This window comes from Ambystoma mexicanum, chromosome 7q (genome assembly GCF_040938575.1).
Source record: "Ambystoma mexicanum isolate Mex_15411 chromosome 7q, UKY_AmexF1_1, whole genome shotgun sequence".
In the NCBI taxonomy this organism is placed as follows: Eukaryota; Metazoa; Chordata; class Amphibia; order Caudata; family Ambystomatidae; genus Ambystoma; species Ambystoma mexicanum.
In genome coordinates this window covers 1,031,088,486-1,031,111,382 of record NC_090941.1, presented here as the reverse complement: position 1 = coordinate 1,031,111,382, position 22,897 = coordinate 1,031,088,486, and the positions used below count along the sequence as shown (strand labels likewise).

At 44.5% G+C, this 22,897-nt stretch overlaps 1 protein-coding gene across 1 annotated transcript in view; it reads right to left on the bottom strand.

Moving 5' to 3' along the window:
- Nucleotides 1-5,378: 5,378 nt before the first annotated feature.
- The window catches only part of LOC138528560 (ecto-ADP-ribosyltransferase 5-like), a 133,128-nt gene continuing 115,609 nt past the window's right edge, over nt 5,379-22,897 (bottom strand). Inside the window, exons 4-5 of the mRNA XM_069640326.1 lie at nt 14,065-14,097; nt 5,379-12,965 (exon numbers count right to left, since the gene is read on the bottom strand). Of these exons, the coding sequence (XP_069496427.1) occupies nt 12,865-12,965; nt 14,065-14,097 (134 nt within the window). The 3' untranslated portion in view covers nt 5,379-12,864. The remainder of the gene's footprint in view (nt 12,966-14,064; nt 14,098-22,897) is intronic.

Genomic DNA, 22,897 nt, shown 5'->3' with positions numbered 1-22,897 from the left:
ATTTCCCCGCTGATGTTAAGTATACAACGAACAACAGAGAAATCAGGTACAAAATGGTTCACTCCAGACCATGAGGTGTAACGGTAGGAACCTAAAAGTAGTTGGCGTCACCCATATGACCCCAGTGCCCTCATGCCATTAAAACAACACCAAAGTAATTATAAAAAGTAAATTTTCAAAGCACTCATAGGACCCCAGTACCCTCATGCCATTAAAACAACACCAAAGTAATTATAAAAAGTATATTTTCAAGGCATTTTCAAGGCAAAAAAACTGAAAATAGATCTTGCATCTAACTCTACTCAAAAATTCTTTACAGTAGTAAATGAGCTTTGTATGGCAACCAAAAGCTCAGAGGTAGCCAGCCCCCTCTCAGACACTAGTGGAGCATCAACCAATTTCACGCAATAAATTGAGAAAATAAGAAATGAACCGAAAACCCCCCTTAACAACTATGGTAAACTATGCCAAACAATGGTAACACAGCCGTAGTGGCTCTCTTTGAATCTTTTACGCCCCTCAAGGAGTTCAAGCTCTTGAAACTTCTAATATCCCCTAAATGCTCAGGATCCCCTCTAGATACATTTCCACCGAAGCAAGCTCTCGATATCTATCCCCTCTTTCAAGATGACATTCTTAATATATTCAATTACTCCGTAAGCGCAGGAATTTTTCCATCTAATTGGAAGAAAATCATCCATTAAGCCACTGCTTAAGAAGCCTACACCGGACCCTAACGAGCCAGATAACTGGTGCCTAACCTTTCTCGCAAAACAACTCTTAAAGTTAACGGCAAGCAACAACGCTAGGGTTTTCTTACAAGGGGCAAAAATGGCATGTGAGGCCAACACCTTCACAGGTGTGTAGTTGCATGGGCAAATACTAACTTGTTGAGGCAAACACATCACAGTTGTGTTCTTACAAGGGCTAACACTGACATGTTTGGGAAGTCCCACACATCATGTTTTGTTACAAGAGCAGACACTGGCACGTAGGGGCAAAGCTAGACCAAGTGTGTTCTTACGCATCAAATATTGACATGATGATGAAAAGTCGCCACTGGTGTAGAAGGATTTGATACCAGGAAGACCAGGTACACCACCTCGACGGGTCCTGGAAGATGTCAATCCTCATTGTTGTAAATACCTACACTGAGACAGCACATTGTATAGCCCTCAAGGCTGTATCTTCTGTGAAGTGAAAACACTAGTTTACACATTACGCCACCAGATGTGTAGGCTACAACGTGGACCGCCTGAGCATAATGTGTCAGAAAATAGCCAGTCGGTAGATAGGAGCCTCACTGCAATGTGTATGTGCCTATCACCCTGAGAGAAGTAGTCAGACCAAGAGAGCAAACCAGGCTATGACACTTCCATTCTTCTCTTCTGAAAGGGGCAATGATTGGGTTTCCCCCCACAGTAGCACCCTGCACACAAATATGTGTTCACCACATTTTATTTGTTCCCATTTTCTGCTGGTGTCACACATGGGACTCACAAGTGTCCCTGAAACAACAAAGTGGCCATCTACACTCCGGTCATGATATACACCATCGTTAAAGCAAGTTGCATGAGTCAAGCAAGCTCGCAATAAACAAATGGATTGTCACAGCAGACCGGCAAGAGTATACAAAATCAGTGACAGTGTACGGTTAGCCACATCCCATCTACAAATCCCACAGTGCACCAGGAAAAAACAAGCCTGTCAGATAGGGCCATATCACATACACAAGTCAATCAATCCAGTTTAAGTACCACTGGATCTATTTGCACATCTTTGAATCCATCCGTTGTTCCATGTTTCCCTGCTGAAAACTGTCTCCTGTTCCTTGGCATATCATGGGCAAGAAGCACCCCACCGTAAGGGACTATGGAGTCGAGAGAAGAATATGCTTCCTTGGCTCCCGCTATCAGGATGTTCTTTACAATACCTGAGGATTGGAAGGGTATTGGCCTGAGGAGCTGACGTGGCCCGCTGCTCTTCAGTAAATGTTTCAAGGTGCACTGCACAATCCCACAGGACGCATCTAGATAAACCCTGCTCCACCGTATCCCAGCTGCTCATGGGGGGGGGGGGGGGGGGGGGGACGGGCAGGAGTAGACCCAACAGCAGCACATGCTATCAATGCCATCAAGTGGTAGAGAAAGCATCTGAGGGGCTGATGTGGTGGTTCTATGCCATTTCATTGATGAGTGAAATTTTGATGTTTTTTCCGAGTATTTTTTACCGGAAAAACTCATAGAAATTGATTTCTTTTTATTTTTGGGGCTTCCCACCCAAACCCCCATCCCCTATTATTTTTGACCTATTCCCGACTACCCCCACCTCTTATATATACTTTTCCAACCCCCCCACCCCCTATGTATTTCAATGAGTTTTTTGGGTAAAATGTACTCGGAAAAAAAAACATCTAAATTTCACCCATCGGTCAAAGAACACTATACCGATGTGGTGGGGGGGTGTGTTGCTCCACAGCTTTCCAGCAGATGGCTAGATTGGATGATCCACTTGGGAGCGCCAGCACCTAATATCATGGAGGAACAGGAGGTGTTCAGGTTCAGAGCCACCAAGAACGATGATGGACCCATATTGTTTATCATTGAAGTGAACCTGGAAGAGCAGGCAATTGTGGTCAGTAAAAAACTCTGGGAGGAGGATCCATGGGTCTTTGTAAACATTGTATCTGGAACCCTGATGAACTGCGTAGCGCTGAACTGGTGTTCTTGTTGTTCTTGCCTTTTGACCTATTTTGACCTGCAAGGTCTTTCTAGGAAAGCATTTTAATTTCTTGAAAGTATTATCTATTTTTACCCTCCAGGGTACATCGTGGAGTCCAGTCCTGGACCCGCAATCTCAGTCCCACTTTCTCCCATAGGGACGGCTCCCGCAGCTTCAATCTTTGCATCAGAAGCCATCAGAGTACACTATAGGGCAGATATCCATCATCCAAAGCCTTTCCTACAAAGCCAAATGGGAGAGGATGTTGGGTGACACTTTTTTTAATTCATCAGTTATTTATATTTATTTATATACAAGCAAAAAGTACCAATTCTCTGAACGGGTTCTGTAGACAGACATAACAATTGTTGAAAATCAATGATCCTGTAGGTTGCTGTTCCAATTCGCTCATCGCTTGATGTGCTTTGCACTCTTATGTACAGTGCACTGAGAATGGGAGCTTGTGGCTGGCTGACACACCCTGGTGCAAACATTTGCGGGAGGCAAGAGTTGGTGTGCTGCTGCATACTGGGACCTTCTGTGCTCTCTCCCCAGCTGTTGCCTCACCCTGGTGTGGTGCAGTTCGTTACAGTGCATTGCAAGGCAAAATATATTGGAAACTGTGCATACTAGGGCCTTGAAACGTGGATCTCAAGGTCCATATGGACCTTGAGTTTTGTTCTTTGTGTTGAGACCGGTCTTTCTACGACCACATTGATGTTTTGCCGATTTCAGGCAACCGTCTCATGTGTGAAGGTGCTGAAATCCGGGGAAAGGGGTGGGGTGTTCAAATGTTATGTGACCAGTAATGTCTGGAGGGTCTTAACAGGTAACTATACAAACTCTGGTGCAGATTGGTGAAACGGTGTGGAATTGTATAATGAACAACGCTTCAGCAAGCCACAAACCCACAAACAAATTTTGACTTGTGCTCAAATCAAAGAAAAGGGGTGGGGTGTCCACTTGTTATGTAGCCAGTAATGTCCATTAGGTCCTAATAGATAACTATGCAACATTCGGTGTAGATTGGTGAAAGGGTGTGGAATTGTATAAAGAACAACGCTTCTCCAAGCCACAAACCCACAAGCAAATTTAGAGTTTTGCTGGAATCCGGGGAAAGGTGTGCAGTGTCTAAATGTCATGTAGCCAGTAATGTCCGGAGTGTCCTAACAGGTCCGCTTCAGCAAGCCACAAACCCGCAAACACATTTTGACTTGTGCTCAAATCAGGAGAAAGGGTTGGGGTGTCCACTTGTCATGTAGCCAGTAATGTCCAGAAGGTCATCACAGGTAACATTTGGTGCAGATTGGTGAAACAGTGTGGAATTGTATTAGGAACAATGCTTTGCCAAGCCTCAAAACCACAAACAAATTCCTATTTTTGCTGAAATCAGGGAAAGTGGTGGGGTGTCCATACGTAATGAAGTCATTAATGTCCAGATGGTCCTAACAGGTAACTATGCAAAATGTGTTGCAGTCTGGTGAAATGGTGTGGAATTGTATAAGGAACAACATTTCTCCAAGCCACAAACCCAACCACAAACCCACACATGTTCACTTTTATAAATATATAGATAAAGGGAGCAACAATGCTCTTTTGATCACAATAGATAAGAAATCAGATTTGACAGGAAGCAGAGAGCTTCTTACAATGGGGTGAGTTTGAGTGACATTTTGACCAGGTTGTGGAGGGGAGCAAATGGAACAGTCACTGGGGACAATAATTATAATAATAATTGGTTATTTATAACGTGCTTAATAACCAGAAGTTTCCAAGCGGGAACCAGGGGTGGGTTCGAACCTGCGTTGCTCCGTGTCATCTTGCTTCCAAGGTGAGTGTGTTGCCCCTGAGGGTGGACATATACAGATTAAGGACAACCAACATTACATATTTTTAAGTGTGTATAGGCGGTACAGCCAGCTGTGTCAGGGATGTAACCATGATGGATGAAGTGCTAGAGTGGAGGCAGACGAAGCGAGGGACAGAGGCGGGTAAGAGGTGAGGGATAAGTGTTAGCTAGAAGGCAGATGTGTGGTAAGTTAAGAGAGTAATTCGGAGGCGAGGCAGTATGCTTTTGTTTTGAACAAATCGTGTGGACTGTTTCTCGGATGTCCTCTGTCTATGCATCCTGTGGTCCCTATGGTGTCCCGTTCTGCTCCCTGCCCCAAAGAGGTCTGCTGCCTGTGCCCCTGACCCTGTGCCTTCCACAGAGGTCAGCGCACCATTTCCCAGGGGTGTCCTGATTTAGCCCGCGGGACGCCAATCATCTCTCCCGTGAATTCTTCTTGCATCCAAGTGGCCATCGTGAGAGGGTCTTAATATCATCCTCCTTGTCCTGAGGTTGGTGGTCATTCCCATCTAAGCTGACTTAGAGAACCTGCAGGAAAGGGAGGGCATTAGGTGTTAGGTGGGATGTCAACTGACACCAACTCCAAGAGAGAACTGCCTGCTGTCAGCAGCTGCACTGTAATTAAATCACTAGATAGGCACTCACTTAGGGCGGGACACCTGGTCTATTCATCTCTCAGGTCTGGCCTTGATGCGATTGATCCAATGTTTGGCCTCTTTGCTCCCCAGCAAAATGTGTTCCTTCACAACTCTACCATCTGGGTTCCTTGGAAAGTTTGACACCAACAGACAAATCCACAAAACAGTGGTTTCATTTAAAAAAAATAGATATTTATTTCATTAAAACTTCAGGACATAAACATCCAATCACCATTTATCAATGCTAGATACAACAATATCATCAGTTATTTAAATAACCTATTGAAATTAAGCAAGTATACTCCCGACCAATATCAGAGGGGAGAGAAATAGAACAGTAAGGAGCCAAACGGCCCGCAGAATATGTGGGTACATTGCCATGGTCATGATGCCAATCCCTAACCAAAGTGCTTCTGGCAGGGTTAGTCGGCTGAACTGTAGATTAACATAAAATCATCATAGGCAGCTCATGGCATCTAGTAATTATCTTTATACTAAGACATTGGAGTACCTTTTCATTGCAGAAAAAAAAACATTAAAGAAAATTTAAAAGAAAGCGGTCAAGGGATATGTTATTTCTCTAAAAATTTGAAAAATTAAAAAAGCCACTTTAAAAATGGTACTTTTGTGCAGATTATAAGACTGCTGGCCGTTTTAGCACCACACTGAATGGATCCCTTTTAGGGTGCTTCATGTGTCAGCATGACTTTCTTTCCTGCTTACCTCTGCATTCAACCAGTAGTTCCTCACCTTTGCCGGCTCTCCTTTTCGGCCAGGAACCAGTAAAAAGGGAGGCATGTCAATCAATTCCTTCCCTTGATTTCTCCCTACTGAATTCTCCCTACTGTGCATATCCCATGGAGTATAGCTCAGCGGCAACGTGCTCGCCTTGGAAGCAAGACGACACGAGGCAACACAGGTTTGATCCCCGGGTCTGCACTTAGAAACCTCTGGGTATTAAGCGCGTTATAAGTGACCTACCATATCATATCCCAGGCCTTGAAGCAAGAGCCCAGGTGTGCATCGAGTGCTCCGATGCTTGTTGCAGCTGAGGGGAGATCTTAGCTTTAAATGGGTGCAGCCACTGAGGTCCTCTATTAGAATAATGGGTGAAGGGGAAGCCACCTGATGCCCTTCCTGGCTAAGTTTGCACGTTTGCGAAGAACTAAGTAGCCTAATTAGGGTGTACAAGGTGCAACAAGGATACCCCAATACTGCCTAAGGGATAGGGTCTAGAACTGTCCCAAACACAGCTGTTTTCAATGGAGCTCTAACCATCTTGCCAGAGCTCAAGACTACAGGATGGGTCTATAGGAATTGGGTAGCTCTCATGAGCGGCTATGACACAGTGAAACCAACCTTGACTTGAGAGCAGATCATGTCACAGGGCATATATATAACAGAAGCGCATATTCGGACCGGCCCCACTCAGGCCACTGTTTACTTTTCCAGTCCCAGTCTAAAGCAGGTGAAAAGCAACACAAAAGAAGAGAACTAACTGGAGCTCCTTGTAGAGGTTGAGGATGCAATCAAGGCTCTGATCTGGGAGAGAGGGGTACACTAGCACAATGGCCTTTCTAGCAATGTGATGCACCTGCTTCAGTTTATCAAGACAAACCCAGGTCTCTGATATGATGTAATAGGGATTGGAGAGCCTGGTTAGAGCCAAATTTCTGGCTCTGGCTCCGCTTGAGTGCCATTGTGAAAAAAGAGCCTAACTGGAGCCGAGCCAAGTTTTACTTCATCCTCCCACAATCAGAGTAAATTAAACTTCCACTTAAAATAACTTCATGCAGACATCTGCTTGCACGGAGTACTTTGTTTATCTCTTGCCAGGAAGTGCATGTTGGTACAACTCTAAACATGCAGTGGGAATATTTGTGGTCCGAAACCTGCAAAATTGAAAAGTGTGCAAGCAGAAAACCTGGCTTTGCACACATGACCCATCTATGCAAACCTGGGCAAATCACTCCACTTAAATGGGTCATGTTTCCTTTGGCTGACACCATTTGGATCACTTGGAAGTGATTCTGTTATATGTGTACTACACAAAACGCCCCACTTAGATATAGTGCATTAAACTACAGCGTTTGCTCCACAGATAATACAAATATTGATAATGTAAAAGGTCACACCACAGGCTGTAATATCTATTAGCTTGCTAATTGGTCTGTCAATTGGGAGCCATGTTTATCTCATAATGGAAAAGTGAAATAGATGATGTGCGACACTGTTTGGGCAAGAGTGTTTCGCTTTACTGTATATGGAGCCTGTCAGGACAATTCTTTTACTCTCCCTCTGGGCCATGGGAAGTATCAACAGGCTCCCAGGTTCTCTCTGTACTACCTAGTTTGTGAATGAGGTGGTGGCAGGTGACATTTTTCTTGGGAAAGAGGGATACTTGCCTAGACATGAGGCTTTCACTCTGCCACACAGCCTTTTAGATTTTGTCCTCAATATCCCTCATCCAGAACACGTGGGCGCTGCCTGTTGCTCCCACTTTTGCCTGCTGAAAGACTGAGGATAGCTCCCCTAGCTCACTAGAAGCTGTGCATAATAACCAGCTCCTAATCTGTGTGAAACAATGATCACAGTGGCAGCTTTGTTGTTTGGTGTCCATGTCTTGAAAGTACAGTTGCAAGACAGATACATGCAGAAGTCCATTCAGGAAGGTGAAAACAAATCACTCTTTTGCCTAAAGTAGCATTTCGCGTCCTTGTCAGGTTGTGTGACTTGTGTAGTTTTAAGTCATGTTTAATGCAACAGAGCTTTATTTAGCCTCTTTCCAACCATACATTGATTCACATTTATATCAGTTGGAAATGAGAGTAGATGTGATCTTCGGCCGGATGATTCACAGAGTGTTTTCCAATGGGATTGTGCTTCTGTGAATCAGGCCCCAAGTGTCTAAAGTGCAGAAAGTGTGTCAGCATTTAGTTTCACTGTGCCGTATCTTCCAGTACTGAGATATCAGGTATCCGTTTCCTGTTGTAGGGACAGGTAGGCAGGACATCAGGTCTGGGTTTGTGTTGTGGTGGTAGTTTGGAGCATGCCAGGTATTGGGATATTATTGTGGGAGTTGACGAGGCAATATGGCGGGTGTGGGGTTTGAGTTTGTGGGCTGGGAGGCAGATGGCAAGGTATGCATCTTTTGCAGGCTCGGCTTGCATTTGGCTCCTAGAACCAAGCAGAGCTCATGGCTCCGCTCTAGCTCGTCTCTACTTATTAATTCTTTGGCTCCCCCACCTGTATGATATGATAAGCTGAAAGATATTTGTCATTTCAAGGATTGTCGATAATCCTCACTGGGCACACAGAGAGCCCTTGGGCATTGTGTGAGGGTGTATGACGATGGGCACCATACCCTTTTTATGCATTCAATGCCACAATGTTTGTTTTTTCTAACAAACAGTGGGACTTCTAAGACTGTGTGTGGTTGAATGAAAGAGAGTCACTGCACCCTTGTAAGGGCCCAATAGTGTCCCAGTTCATAATGGCTCAAGCAGTGTATACGAGAGAATCAAAACTGGAACTGTCTCCTGTTGAGGACTCTGGAACACCCACTTTATTTATTTAAGAGCATCACTCGCCTCTAGTGCTATAGTGCCTCCAGTGTGGAGAAATGGATATCGCATGCCATGTGTTCCTTCTGAAATGTCATTCTTGAGCTTGCAGCTATGTGTCCTACATTTGGGTTAAATTCTCTTGGTTATAACTTTGATGAAAAAAACAACCACAAAGAGATGCAGAAGAAAAAAATTAAAGAAAGAAATCAGAAACTCAATCCAAAACACAATAAAACATTGGAGAAAAACACAGCATCTCCTCTCCCCCATCCACTTTCACAATAAGTATATACAGTATCCTGCAACTCCACAAAGATCCAGTTTTCTTTAGGTGTTTGAGCCCAATCGTATGGAATGGCCACTGAGAGTCATCCTACAAGGCATGTAGCTCCGGGGGAATACCTGGTGGATTTCTCTGACTCTCCCCCCACCCCCAGTGGTGTTATAGTGCTTCTTTCAGAACCTGCCATGTACTATTCCACCAGCAGCGTTTGAGGATCAGGGGGTTTTAAAGAAGTAAAGTATCTTTACACTAGGCCAATACGCAGGACATCAACGATGCTCTATCCTGCTAGCAACTTCCCGATGGTATGATGGTCATGTGTGACCTTGGATTCCACTGAATTGGATTCCTGTCTTTTCTAGCGAGGCTTTTCTTTACTAAACCTAGCAACAAAGATCTACCTGCTCATCAAATGCAGAAGACGCAGATCTAATTTTGGAAAAGACAATGTGATCGTTACCATACGCCGTCAAGTTAAATCTCTCTTGCTTTGCTGCTCATTGTTCTGGGTGTTGTGAAAACTGGATTCAAGGTTACACTAATGCAAATGTAAAAAGTACTTGATTACAAAATGTTGGATTGACTAAAAAAATTATCTTCAGACTAACTCACAAAAGAAACATTACACAGATGTTGATCATTTTGTAACATTTTTTGTATGGCCCAATAGATACATTCTGTGGCTTTTCAGGCAGTGTAAGGGTTTCATCAGTAACCCAATTGTTTAGGCCTTGATTGATATGCTCATATTCCAGATTTGAGTCGATAACAAGCTGATTGGTGGAGACATTTTAATTTCATATTTGTAAAACCACACATTAAAAACAAATTCACGTTTACGCATGAAAAAAAGCTACTCAGTGCTTGTGTATTTTCAGCCGCTCAGCAATCAATGGTACCAATGTACCTTAGGCGTAGTAAGAAGCCCATCATTACCGATTGGCTGCAAGTCAGACATGAACCCTCTAGGAATGGCACAATGTGCAATAGAAAGTCAAAAAAGCGTAAGACTCCCAGACACCGGTCCAGACACGCTTCCAAAGAAGCACCACCCAAATCCCTAAGTCACGTCAGTCGCTCCACCTGGCTCCTAGCCATTTCTTGCAGACCTGCGCAATGACTCTGTATGAACCGTCTGACTTTTTCATGGAATATGATCATTCTCAGCAACAAGGAACTTTGATGTCACCCTTCAGGATATGACCTGTCGTGTGGAGACATCTTTTCAATTGACGATATATGAAATAAGCATGAGAAAGCGGGAGATAGGCATATGGGACCTTCCCTGTTGCCCAGAAAACAAAGAATGTATCCATTCACAAATAGATCTTCTGGAGTTTTAAATTCTGCCTGCATCCATCCCTTGAAGATCAAACATGCCTGGCCAATCCTGAAGGTGACGTTACCCACAAGTGAGAGCTCCATTGATACCCTGGTTACCCCTCTCTCTAGTCAACCCTTCTTAAGATGAATGAGCCCGGAACATCCCCTCATTTGTGTCTTTCTGGATGGCAAGAGGAATATCCAATTTCCCTGCGGCCTATCCATTGTTCCCCACAGCTCCCTCATGTTTATAATCCACTGACCAGCCTATGTTGCTGTGACTAGAGTATTGGATTGAATCATGTTCCCACACTGCTTGGTCTTGGTACCAGGGGTGTTGCTAGGGATGGAAAAGATCTGAGGCTATGCTAATGTCAAGATTGTCGGGACTCGGGGCTAACTAGCATTTTGGTTGTAGCCCCTGAGCTTCTATCTGGGGATACAACCAAAAGACCCAGGGCTGTAGCGCCCTGAACCCCCCTAGCAACGCCTCTGCTTGGTACTTCTAGTTTCCTTAAGGATATCCACAACTAAGGTACCCGTACTATGCAGGAAAGAAGGTTGATAGCGATATACTGTTAATTCTCTAGAGAATTGCTTCACCCACTTCACGATCGCAGGATATTGTGAATATTCCAGAGTCTAAGAGGCAGATTTCACACTGTTCAAAGACCTCCCCATTGAATGCACCCTGTGGTGTCATTGGTCTATAGAGAGAGACTAGAGTTGTGGATGGCATTGTACCATATTTAGGGATCTATAGTCGCCACTTCATAGTCATCTTGAATACAGTACATGTTGAAGATGTGCAGATACCAGGCATGATCTAAAGAGGAGGATATGTGTCAAACAATGTATTGACTGTCAAAGTGCATGCAATGACATCATTCAAAATACCTGATAGATAAAACAATAGCATGCACCCTTTGACTGGTCAAGAGCGTGTATAATAGGTCCTCAGAAAGGTGCCCTTTTGCACCTTGTCCCTTAGAATGTGTATATCCTCCCTAGATTGGGGGGTGGCAGTGTCATCTCAAGTGCCAAGGGCTGCAATCAACGTTTTTTGCTTTGACTGCATCAGAGTGTGGGGAGGGGGGCGCAGAGTGTTGGCAGTCAATGGGTTTTGAATGTAGTAATTCACTGATTAATTGTGTGTCTTCAGAAGGTGATGCCAGCATACCCAGGCTCATTTCGCCAAAGCTTTCAATGTGTCCTCTAATGTGCCATGCTTTCATTTGTTTCAGTGGAACCACAAAACCTAGTGATCTATACTGAACTATGTCTCTAAAAGAGAATTATATATGTGGCTTATCTAGATCAAAGATAAATGGTATGACTTGCCTTGACAGGATAGCTCAGGGGCAATGTGCTCGCCTTGGAAGCAAGACGACACCAAGCAAACACGGGTTCGAACCCAGGGTCTGCGCTTAGAAACCTCTGGGTATTAAGCGCGTTATAAATGACCTATCATATCATATCATAGTGACAATCAATAGCCAGGATTTCACCCTAGGCCGAAGGTTGTGAGAGGGGACAAGAACAAATTGAACATTTATTCTACCCTAAGAGTTTCCTAGTGATGAGGCATTCGAGGATCACGTGATTAAATGTCCACCCACCCAAAGCCTACATTTACATTGGATTTACTTAACCTTTGCTACAAATTCCCAATTGTAGGGCATAATTAGCTAGGTATATGGTGGACAATGATTGACATTTCTTTTACTGTGCCATTACTAGGGGTGCCGACTCTAAGCTGCCCAGACTCTTTAGAGAGGACTATAAGCTTACCGTAACTCCATTTATTGCGGCTGTTCTTACTGCTGTGTCTGGGACAATCTTACAGACTGATTGGTTAATATTAGAAAATAACCCTAGGAGGATACTGTGTCTTTTCCGCTACCACGGAATCCCTCTTGAGTCTCGCTGCAGGCTGCGTACCCGCTCGGCCGGGTAATCTTGCATGCTTGGCTCCTTCACTGGCTCTGATTACACTGTCGCAACTCAAAATTGCAATGTTTAGGCATCTTCTGGATGTATATTTCTGCTCTGTAGGCCTTCACACTGCACCCTTCCATTGAAGCATACTTATTGATATACATGGGTAGTATCCAATGTTGTATCTAATATTTGTTCAATATTTAGTAGGATTTTTCTCAAATGTCTTGATTCATGACTCAGCGGATAAACATAGCAGAACACTTGCGTCAGAACGGATTCATCCAGTTTCGTCTGCAGGATCACTCTAGGAAAGGTGCAGGCTTGATCGGTCAGAGAAATTGGTGGTCGTCGAAGACGATGTCGGCTTTTCTGGGCTTTGAGGTGAGTGTGCAAACAGGAGAGTCGCTCCCGTCGTTGCATGAGGTCCTGGTCCTATATTGTTCTTGTTAAGACTAATCTCTGTACAGAGCTTGTTAGGCCTCCTGCGTCATGTCCACCACAGCTCAACAATTAAAGTTAGACAAACACCTGTGTGGCAGGGAGCTACAGATTGACAAAAAGTCCCAGAACAGCAGCACTGATCACAAATTCTCGGACGAGCTGAGCATACCTTGGGCTGGAAATCAGGAGAGCAGCACTCGAAGCTGTTGATAGACCCAAAAAACAATGTTAATTAAAGAGCGGCACTAACTTACGACACAACATATAACCATCTTTTCACTGGTGCTCAATGGAACTGGTGTAGCCCTCTAAATACTATTGTATTAAAAGCAAAGATAAGTGATACCTGCCTCTTGTGTGGCCAAGAATGGGATTACAGTATGTCAAGTTGCAGAGGGAGAGCTCAAATGCATGGGTATAGTAGTATCATAGTACATGTCAATATTAAGGCCATATCTGGCGCTTTGGAGTCAACCTGTTCATATGGGTGTGAGATTGAAATCAGTACAGAAACAGGCAATCAAAATCGGGATGGGTTTTTTTCCCGCAGTGCCAAGGCCTTCTTTGGTGATTTCGGTATTTCGCCATCCAATGCCTTCTAACGTTTTCGCCTTTATTAACCCCTTAAGTGCCAAGGACGAGTTATCTCGTCCTTGGCAACAGGGAGGTAATCTCAAGGACGAGATACCTCGTCCTTGGCACTTAAGGTGACAAGCCTTACCGTGTAAGAAGAGGCAAAACATTGCAATGGGTATACAGTTGAGGAAGAAAGCAAGGTAGAAGGACTGATGAGGACAGTCTTCGTGCTTAAGTTCATAACACAGTGCAAGCCGAAAGTGTAGTCCCACATTAGAGGTTTTCTAGAATGAAGGATTGCAATATAGGACTGGTATAGGAGAAACTCTGGAGCACCGCCATGATGCATTTATTTATAGGATGGATGGTGAATCTCTGGAATTGGTTCCCAGCAGAAATGGGGAAGGAAGATGCAGCTATGGAATAACAAAGTACTGTAATAGATACCGGGGAGGAGGTGCGGAGGGAATGCAAGTACACAACCAAACACTAGGGCCTTATTACGAGTCAGGCGGTCACAGTAAAAGCAAGCGGCAATAGAAATGGCGCCTCTTTTTACTGCACGCATAATTATGGGTTAATTCTGTGTGTTCCTCCTGAGGCATTCATGCAATACAGAGCAGCAGGTTTGGATAGGGGATAGGTCATTTTATGTCACAACATTATGTGCTTTAAAGAATTTCTCTCATTTCTCAGAAATTGAAGGTAAATCGAAGTTCTTCTTACCAGAGCTGAAAATACAGTTTGGAGATTTCTCACCTAGGAAAAGAAAGATGTGTTGTTTATCACATAGAAAGCACATGCTCCAAACTGGTTTATATTTGAAAATATGTCTCTTAAAAAATGGTTTGGATTAATGTGTACCTTCTAAAACCATATGTATCCTATGAAAACGCAAATCACGAGTTTGGCGGTAACCCTTAAATGTGGCAGTTACGCTATTACCACCGCATTTAAGGGTCTGCCAGATCACGGGTTTGGCTGCATTTACCCCCAGCTCTGAGCTGGGGGTAAATGTACCGGAAATTCTGGTGCAATTACCGCACAGTAATACCGCCGACAGTAGTTGTGTCAAAAATTCCCTATTGGGCCCAATGGGGAATGGGGAATTACCGTTCCGCCAAACCCATGATCCAGTGCTAATAGCGACGGGTGGTTTGGCGACAACGCTATTAGCCCCGACAGTATCATGCAGTAATACCGCCGGGATACTGCCCAAATCGTGATGAGGCCCAAAATTGTTCCAAATAAAACGGGACATGACTTAATTGCCAACAGTGATTGTGCCGATAGCCTGGTATGGTTGGTATGGTTGGAGCTCTCGCGGTTGTCAGGGAATCCTTCTGCAACTCAAATCTCCGTCCTGACCGAAGATATGCCATTTTAAGGCCTAACTAGAGAGAACTTTATGTTAAGTGTTGCTCTTGGTGATGTAGAAGCACTCCAGAAACACAGGTAGGGAAGTAATCTTCTTTCCTGGGTTCCGAATTACAAGATGACGCAACAGGATAAGTCCAAGGGTAAGTAAGTTGGAAAGTACAGGAAGACTTCCACCGGCCTGCCCTCTCACAGGCTGCTTCACTCCAACTGACAATCATGGAACTTACAGCGGCACTCGCACCACAACATTCTACAAGTATTCATTCCACCAGGCATTCATTCCATCAAGCAAGCATTCATGCAGGGCCAAGGCAAGGGAAACACAAGACATTACACTTTGCTTCTCTTCCAGAGCTCTTGTTATATCTGGCTTGAGTGGACCCTGGTGACAGTCAGCTGCTCTGTAAAGGATTAACAAGTGCATCCTCCTGAAAACTCTGATGAATCAGTGGCCCTTTTGTAGGAGATAGTTAAACTGTTTAAGTTAGGAATATATTTGCTGTGTATTACTTTAAAGGGCTTGTTTTGTGTCCATGGTTTTTGGTACATTGTGATGTTTTTAACTTTGGCGAACAGGAGCCATTTTACTGCATCTATTAGTAATATTATGTGTGCAAAATATTCCTTGCACGTTTCTTTCGCCCTCTAGAAGTAATTATCAGTTATCAAGGGATCATATAAATACATTTAAAAAAAAGAAGCAAGTACATTTTTCGAGAACAGGCATACTGTGCGAAAAAAAGGGAAAAGGAGGTGATTGAAGTCTCCCCCATGAGGGGAAGACCTTTCCCCTGGGGCCTGAGTAGTGCGTCCCCAGTACAATAATTCCTGTGGTGGTGGTGCACTGAGAGAGTATCACATGTGGTAGGAACCCCCTTATGGGTTTGGGGACAACTATTCTCAAAGAATGTGAAATACTTCTGCTGCAATGCACACAACCCCTTCTCCATTGTCAAATCCTCCTCTTTAGATGGAGATAATGGGCCTCATTACAAATATGGAGGTAGCCATGCTGCTTTTAATGGCATGGCTACCCCCATAACGGGTACCGGGTTCGGGTTCCTTAAATGCGGAAATACCGGGCCATGCTGACCTTGGAGGGCCCGGTATTTCCCTATTCAAGGAACCCGGACCCGGTACATCCCCATTCCCATTTGAGCCCCCATAGGGCTCAAATGGGAATGGGGAGGATGCTAACAACGGGCCTGTTAATGACGGGCCCGTTGTTAGCATCCTGGTCTGCTTGCCGGGCCCGCTAAGGACGCCTGGTTGCAAACAATGTAACAAATAAAATCAGCTGTTAGAACGACGCTTGCGCGTTCTTCACAGCACACAGGTACTGGAGAGAGAAGGAAGGTAATCTCCGTTACGAGAGGGGCTTAGTATCTTTAATACAATCAAAGGGTATCAGTATTGTCACACCTGTAATGCCACATTTGTATATTCCTTAAAGGTGAAAGACCAAAACCTGATTACTTCTACTGTATATCGTGTACGACAGGCTCGCCAACGTTGAAGTAAGTGCTACACTTTCTGTATTTGGAATCCAGGCTAAAATGGGTTTGGTGCTATTACTTCTAACCAGAGGCATATTACACTTTAGTAATTGTTGTTTTGAACTTTGTACAGTTCAATGGACGCTAGTGGCATACATAATTAAGGTATTTAAATTCACACACACTTTGAATACCAACGCTTGGAAGCATAATTAGCAATGCTGGTAATGTTGATTTGTTTCTTGTTTCTTTTTCTACTACTTTGAATTATTTTCGCATCGACAATTGGGATTGTGGTATGTAATATGGAATTAGTGCTCTGGGATGTCCAGACACATTATGGTCATCGCTTGAACATCACTTCTGGTCCAAAGTCTTGCGTCTCCCAATGGGCGTACCAACTGCTTGCATAAAATATGAGCTAAGTCTTTTGTCAATCAATGCAATAGTAACGTGGACCACTCTAAACGAATTTAGAAAAATAACCTCTGATTCAATTGCTCCTCAATATCAGATTCTAACCAATGCAGACACAGGACCGACAAACTGTATTCTGTGTCAATGGATAACACGCTGTGACAACATCCTCAGTGATCTATGCACCAATAGACAGTTACTTCATATGAATCCTGTCAAAGTAAAATTACTACTATGGCAACAAGATTGGATTGACACAGGTGACATAAGAGGAACTCATAGAATTATGAGAACATGTCCAGCCGAAGCAAGAAAACTAAATGATCCTCAATCTTACTTGCTCAAGTTCCCAGATACTGCCCGTAGACTCCTTTATGTGAAATTTCACTTGAACCAATTTCCAACAAGAGAACTGTTGGCAATTCGACAAAAAGATGGAGTTCCAATATTGACCTGTCGCTTATGTGGGGAGGAAAATGAAACTTTGAAACACCTTATTTTGTTCTGCACACAATTACGACAGGAACAATCTATCCACTTGAGAAAATATATTGTGGCAAGACCAACCCTGTCCGCTGAGGATTGGTGGGTTATGATGCATCAAGACGTGGAACGCAGCCTAACAATCGAATTGACTTTCCTTCTTGAAAAGATGATCGAAAAGCTGGAAAAACATGAAAACGACATCAAAATCGCCCTAACTTCAGCTTGAACATTGGCAATCTAAAAGAGTTTTGGACTGCAAACGCTCCATACTTAGTCTTATGCCTCTCCCTTTCGCTTTCCTCTAGTTTCTTTTGTCTATCTTTGCCCTTATTTTCCAATTGGAGCTCCTTCTGCGGATCTTTCTTCTGCAAGAATGAACTTTCTAATGTATTCTGAGATTTTTTCTTTTTTTCTTCTTTTTCTATTTTTTAAAGGTTTGTAACAAACCAATAAAAATAATAAAAAAAAAAAATTAACATTTACATAATGGAAATGTATATGTGCAATTTATGTTTTGATGATAAAATATGCCTATTTTTGAAATATAAATGTTGACTGCAAATAGAGTGCACAGCCCTGACGAAGGAGATTATGTTCTCCAAAATGCATTGGCAAAAAATTAAAGCTCTCATTACTACATCAACCTAGTTGGATTATTTGCTATATTACAGGCAATAGTAAACTTAAGTAGTGGGACTATACATCAACTTCAAATTTAAGATATAACTACTTTCATGCCAAGAAAGCACAGAATTTGGATTTACTTTTACTTTGCATGTTGCTTAAACATATAAAAACATGTTTTCACCAACCATAAGTAACCTCTGTAGAGGTACATGAGAGAGAGCGACCGTTTAGCAGGGTGACGCACTCTGCCTTCTGCATATATATTTCTGGAATTCTATACAATAATTGCTAGACTAAGTTTATTTCAGGCACACTTCAGGGGTTGAGCCGCTGATTTAGTCTGTTCTTAAACGCCTCAATTTAGCCTTTTATCTTTCTGAGGTCGATAAATGAGTACCAACACAGGCTGGGTGATATTTGGTGTATATTTTTTCTATATAAAGCGTTTAAGCATAAGCGCTATATAATAACACATCATTATCACTTGGTCAGAACCATTCTTGTATGAAATGCACATCACGTTATAGTGATATAGTAACCATATTTGTCGTAGTGTACAATGCTATGCGATGACACTTCCTGTTTTGTCAACGGGTGAAAGGTTGTGTTCCATTGCTTCCCGCGATACTACTTCGGGTGGGATCAAATGACATCACTTCATGTGATATCATCAGGGGTCAAGGGTCGTGTGATGTCACTTCCGCTACCCCGGCATTTTGGTGAAATGACGTCCCTGCGAAGGACGGATGGAAAGACTATTCAGGCTGCTGCTGAGTCAATCTTCTAAGCACACCAGGTCCCAATAAAGTGTCTGAGAGAGAGCATGCGCAACCAAGAATAGTCAGAGGTCTGGATACACCTGAATGCTACCAGAGCCTCGAGAAGAAATCCAGCTGCTCTGGAAATACTGGTACCTGCATGGAAGAGACAAACAGGGTTTTGGATTACGTGAGAGATGTCCAGAGAACCAAAGGGGTGAAAACAGAAGCTGGAATGAGAGGGTCTAGGACCCTGAGAAGAAATTGCACGTTTCAGACCTGCACCCATTTCGAGGTCAAATATAAAGGGTCTGGGATCCCGAGAATAACCAAGATAGAGAAAGAGGAATCATATGTTTGGCAGGAGAGTGAACCAAGTAGATGCGATAATACATTGCAAGTCTGGGACCCACACCCATATGAGACACAAAAACCTAAAGTAATGAAGAATATGGACCCCAGTGAGAGAAAGAGAGATAGTCCATGAGTGGACAGTTGCTTGGTAGGAGAGTAAACCAAGCCATACAGAATATTACGAGTCTGGGACCCGCACACAAATGAGAGTTTGAAAATAAGTGAGTCAAGAACCCTGGAACTGAAAACGACTAATTAAAAGGAATCCTGCACTTTGTGGGGAAGTGTGCCAAGCTGGTGACATAAAGAACTGTGTATCTGTGAAGCATATTCTTGTGATTTACACAGTGACATCTGCCTAAGAAAATGTGGGGCTCAGGAGCCCAAAATGAAGCAAAGTAGAACTAGAAGGAATCTAGGTGAAATTTGTGAACATAGTTTATTTCATCAGTTTCGATTACCCAAGAGACTGTGAACCTTTCTGTTCACTGGAACTACCTTTACAGTGGGAAAAGATCATCCATACACAGTTGATTTAAGTCATTAGTGTTAGGGACAGAGGTAGGCATTTGAGACGCGACAGTGACAGACTTTTAAGTGTTGGACATCCTGACAATTTCATTTGTTTTCTTTGAAGTAGGAAAACCTCTCTTAGTTTTAGGGATAGAGAGGCATTTGTCCTAACTCTTTCTTGATCAATAAAGATAACTGCCCAAAAATAGGCCCCTATTGTGTCCGAGCATTACTTCTGCACTCTTACAGGAAGTATGCGAGTATTGGCAAAGTGAATAGTTCTAGCTTTGCAAATGTAGATAGTAAGATTATTGTTTCCAGTGGGTGCTGGAAATGAAATGCCACCCTCTACATTTACAAAGCATAAACCTGCTGACATGGCCATTGCTTGTTAGTTTAGGCTCCATGTAGGGGAGGGGGGGGGGCAAAAGGATTGGCATGGCAGTGCAGCTAGAGAGTACACAGAGGGGCACAGCTTCTCTGTGTGTTGTTTGGGTATCCCTACCCCACCCAGTGACCTCCTATCTCTACGGTAATCTCAGTGGCCATTCCTGCCCACTCTCTGCCCATTCCCACCTTAACCACTCCCATATTGGAGCTTCCCTTTTAACTGCATTATTAAACACCACATCCCAATCCTGGCCTTCTATCGGCACCGGAAGTGATTGCAAGGGATGAATCGCAGCAGGTAAGCAACCCTCTGACGCCCACATCCTATTTACAATGACAAGCAGCACTTAAACACTGGGGGACTGTGGTGCATGAGGGTACTTCACTTACACTCATTTTAAAGATGCCAACAACAGCATTCATGGCTCTGTAGCCCTCCATAAGGCCACCTTAAGCACTGAGAAAGATGTCCTTTTCTACCCAAGATGGATCTGAATGTAGCATTTACTGTTGACATGGGGGGTAGGGAGGGGTGGCATGGCACATGATTTTTTAGTTTGGGCAATCAGGTGGCGCTTGCACCACCTATACACCAAAACTATTGCATTAGAGTACAGAGTACAAAAAGAAATGGAATATGAGGAGGTACACACCGCGTGCAGGTGTTGTGGATCGATGTGATGACTGCGCATCCATTACTACGCTGCCGAAAAAAGGATTGTTTTCAACTAATCAGTGTGAAAATGAATGCAACCGCAGGCGTCCTCATGTTCCCCCACTTTAATGATTACCCCAATCCACCCCCCTCTCTATATTTGCACATTGATTTGTTGTAAATGATGCAATATTTTCAGCTGCGCAGTGATTGCCTGCGCAGTAAACGGCTGATACTGGTGTTCTTTGGTTATTTCCCCCCCTCTCCTATTGAGTGCCCATGGCCATGCTAACCTCCATCAAACTTTGCACTCAAAGTGCCTGCCAGTGTTTTTTCAAAGCAGTCTTCTGAGAGTGTATAATTTAATTGGAGCTGTAAATCAGCTATTGGTGTTATAAAAATGCCTTAACCATTCGTGCCTTCAGCCACTTGATTTATAATCACTATGCATGTCCTTTACGGACGTCTTGTTAAAAACAAGCATTGGGGGGGCGTGGCCAGCACCAGAGCTATGAGGACGTGAGCCCCTGTAGCTCCTGCGGCCGCGGCAGATATCCTGTAGAAACAGCCTGCTACGGATGGCTTTCCTGTAGAAATTATACATTTTCTAGAAGAAGAACACATTGTGCACAACCAGGTGAAATCCCGGCCAAAATCGCACCTTCCTGAGTGAGTTCGGAGCCGAGGAAAATAAGCCACACGGCAGCGGAAAAACGCTGACAAAATGGCCGTGCCCGTTGGATCGTAACCGCATGAAGGATCGTCACTCCGACGCGGATCTGTGGTCAATGACCTGTGGCTGGGAATGGAGGCACGCAGCAATAGCATCCGCGCATGAGGAGGTGGAAATCCCACCAGAACAGCAGCACGCACATCGCCCATGGAATACTCCCGGCCAGCAAACCGAACCAGGCGGGAACCTGTTGAACAACGCAGAGATCGGGCCCACCATCTCCCGAGGGCAGCTGATCTTCGCTGTTCCCGTGTGAGTGGTGTGGCGGGCCCCAGTGCACCGTCGGGCTGCCAGGGTGACCCGAGAAGGACAGCCATACGCTCGCCCTACCCCGGTCCTCGCGCTCATACCGAGCCTGCAGGAGAAGGATCCCAGACGGCATACAGAACCAGGCGGCCTGGTAGGGCCACGGCACGCGATCCGCTGGCTTCATAACCCATTTCGGAAGACTCCACAGACCCTCCAGAGACTCCGACCAGTGGGTACGCATGGCGAAGACCCGTGCCTTTGTAGGCCCGTAGTGCGATCAGTGCGATTAGCGAATTTACAAGACAGCCGGAAAACACGGGCAAAAAGCCACACCCGTCAGTACGTAGCAAGGTGAAGGAGTACCATACTGTGATAGACCTGCGACCAGCGACCTATGCCTGGAACCGACTGTCCACAGGCCTAACCAACAGGCACCCGCACCTCCACGGACTAGCAATCGCCCCCGACCCAGGAGGGCGCAGAAGGAATATTACGCAAACCGGCCTGAAACCCCAAAACTGTGCGCCTGTCCACTCGGGGCCCCTCACCATCGCTGCACGACATGGGCAAGGATAAACCCAGGAAACTAACCTCCCAGAGCAGGATGGATCAATACACGACGCCGACAGCGACCACCCTCTCGGAACAGGACCTACCAGACACTATACCACAGGCAGAAGGCACAATATCATTGAAAGACATCATGGCTGCCAAAGCAGACTCACGGGCCTCGATGGAGCAAAAAATAGATGGCATCATCAGCATGGACGTCTCCCTCCTCCGGCATGACCTCCAGAAGCTCACGTCCCGTACCGGAGAAGCAGAGCAACGCATATCTGGGACGGAGGATGGCCTACGGCAAGTAGAACAACAACTAAATAGAGTCACGACCCGCCTAAAAACCATGGAGGAGAGAGTCGATGAAAGCGAGGGAAGATCCAGGCGTAACAATGTTAGAATCCTGGGATTGCCAGAGAAAGTTGAAGGCCCGCACATGGAATTATTTCTAGAGCAGCTACTCACAGACATGTTCGAAACAGATACATTTTCCAACTTCTTTTCAATAGAACGGGTCCACTGCGTGCCGACGGGTCGCCCAGTACCAGGCACCCCCCACGCACAGTGATAGCAAAGCTATTAAACTATCGAGACCGCGACGCACTGCTCCAAACGGCACGGGCAAAAGGCACCCTCACATACAATGGATCGAAGATATCGTTTTTCCCAGATTACACCAGAGACGTGCAAAAAGCCTGACAATCGTTTGACCAAATTAAAAGACAGTTGCAGACCTTGAATGTGAAATACGGCCTCCTGTTTCCCTCCCAACTTAAAATATACTATAAAGGCACGACGGTCCACTTCACTGACCCCAAAGATGCGTGGAAGTGGGCAGAGCAACACATTGAAGGTGACTGGACCAAGACAAGAGGCAACGGAAACAGAGCCCCCCGAGCCCGGCCAAGACATGAACCACCGGACCGACAACCGCCAGGCAACG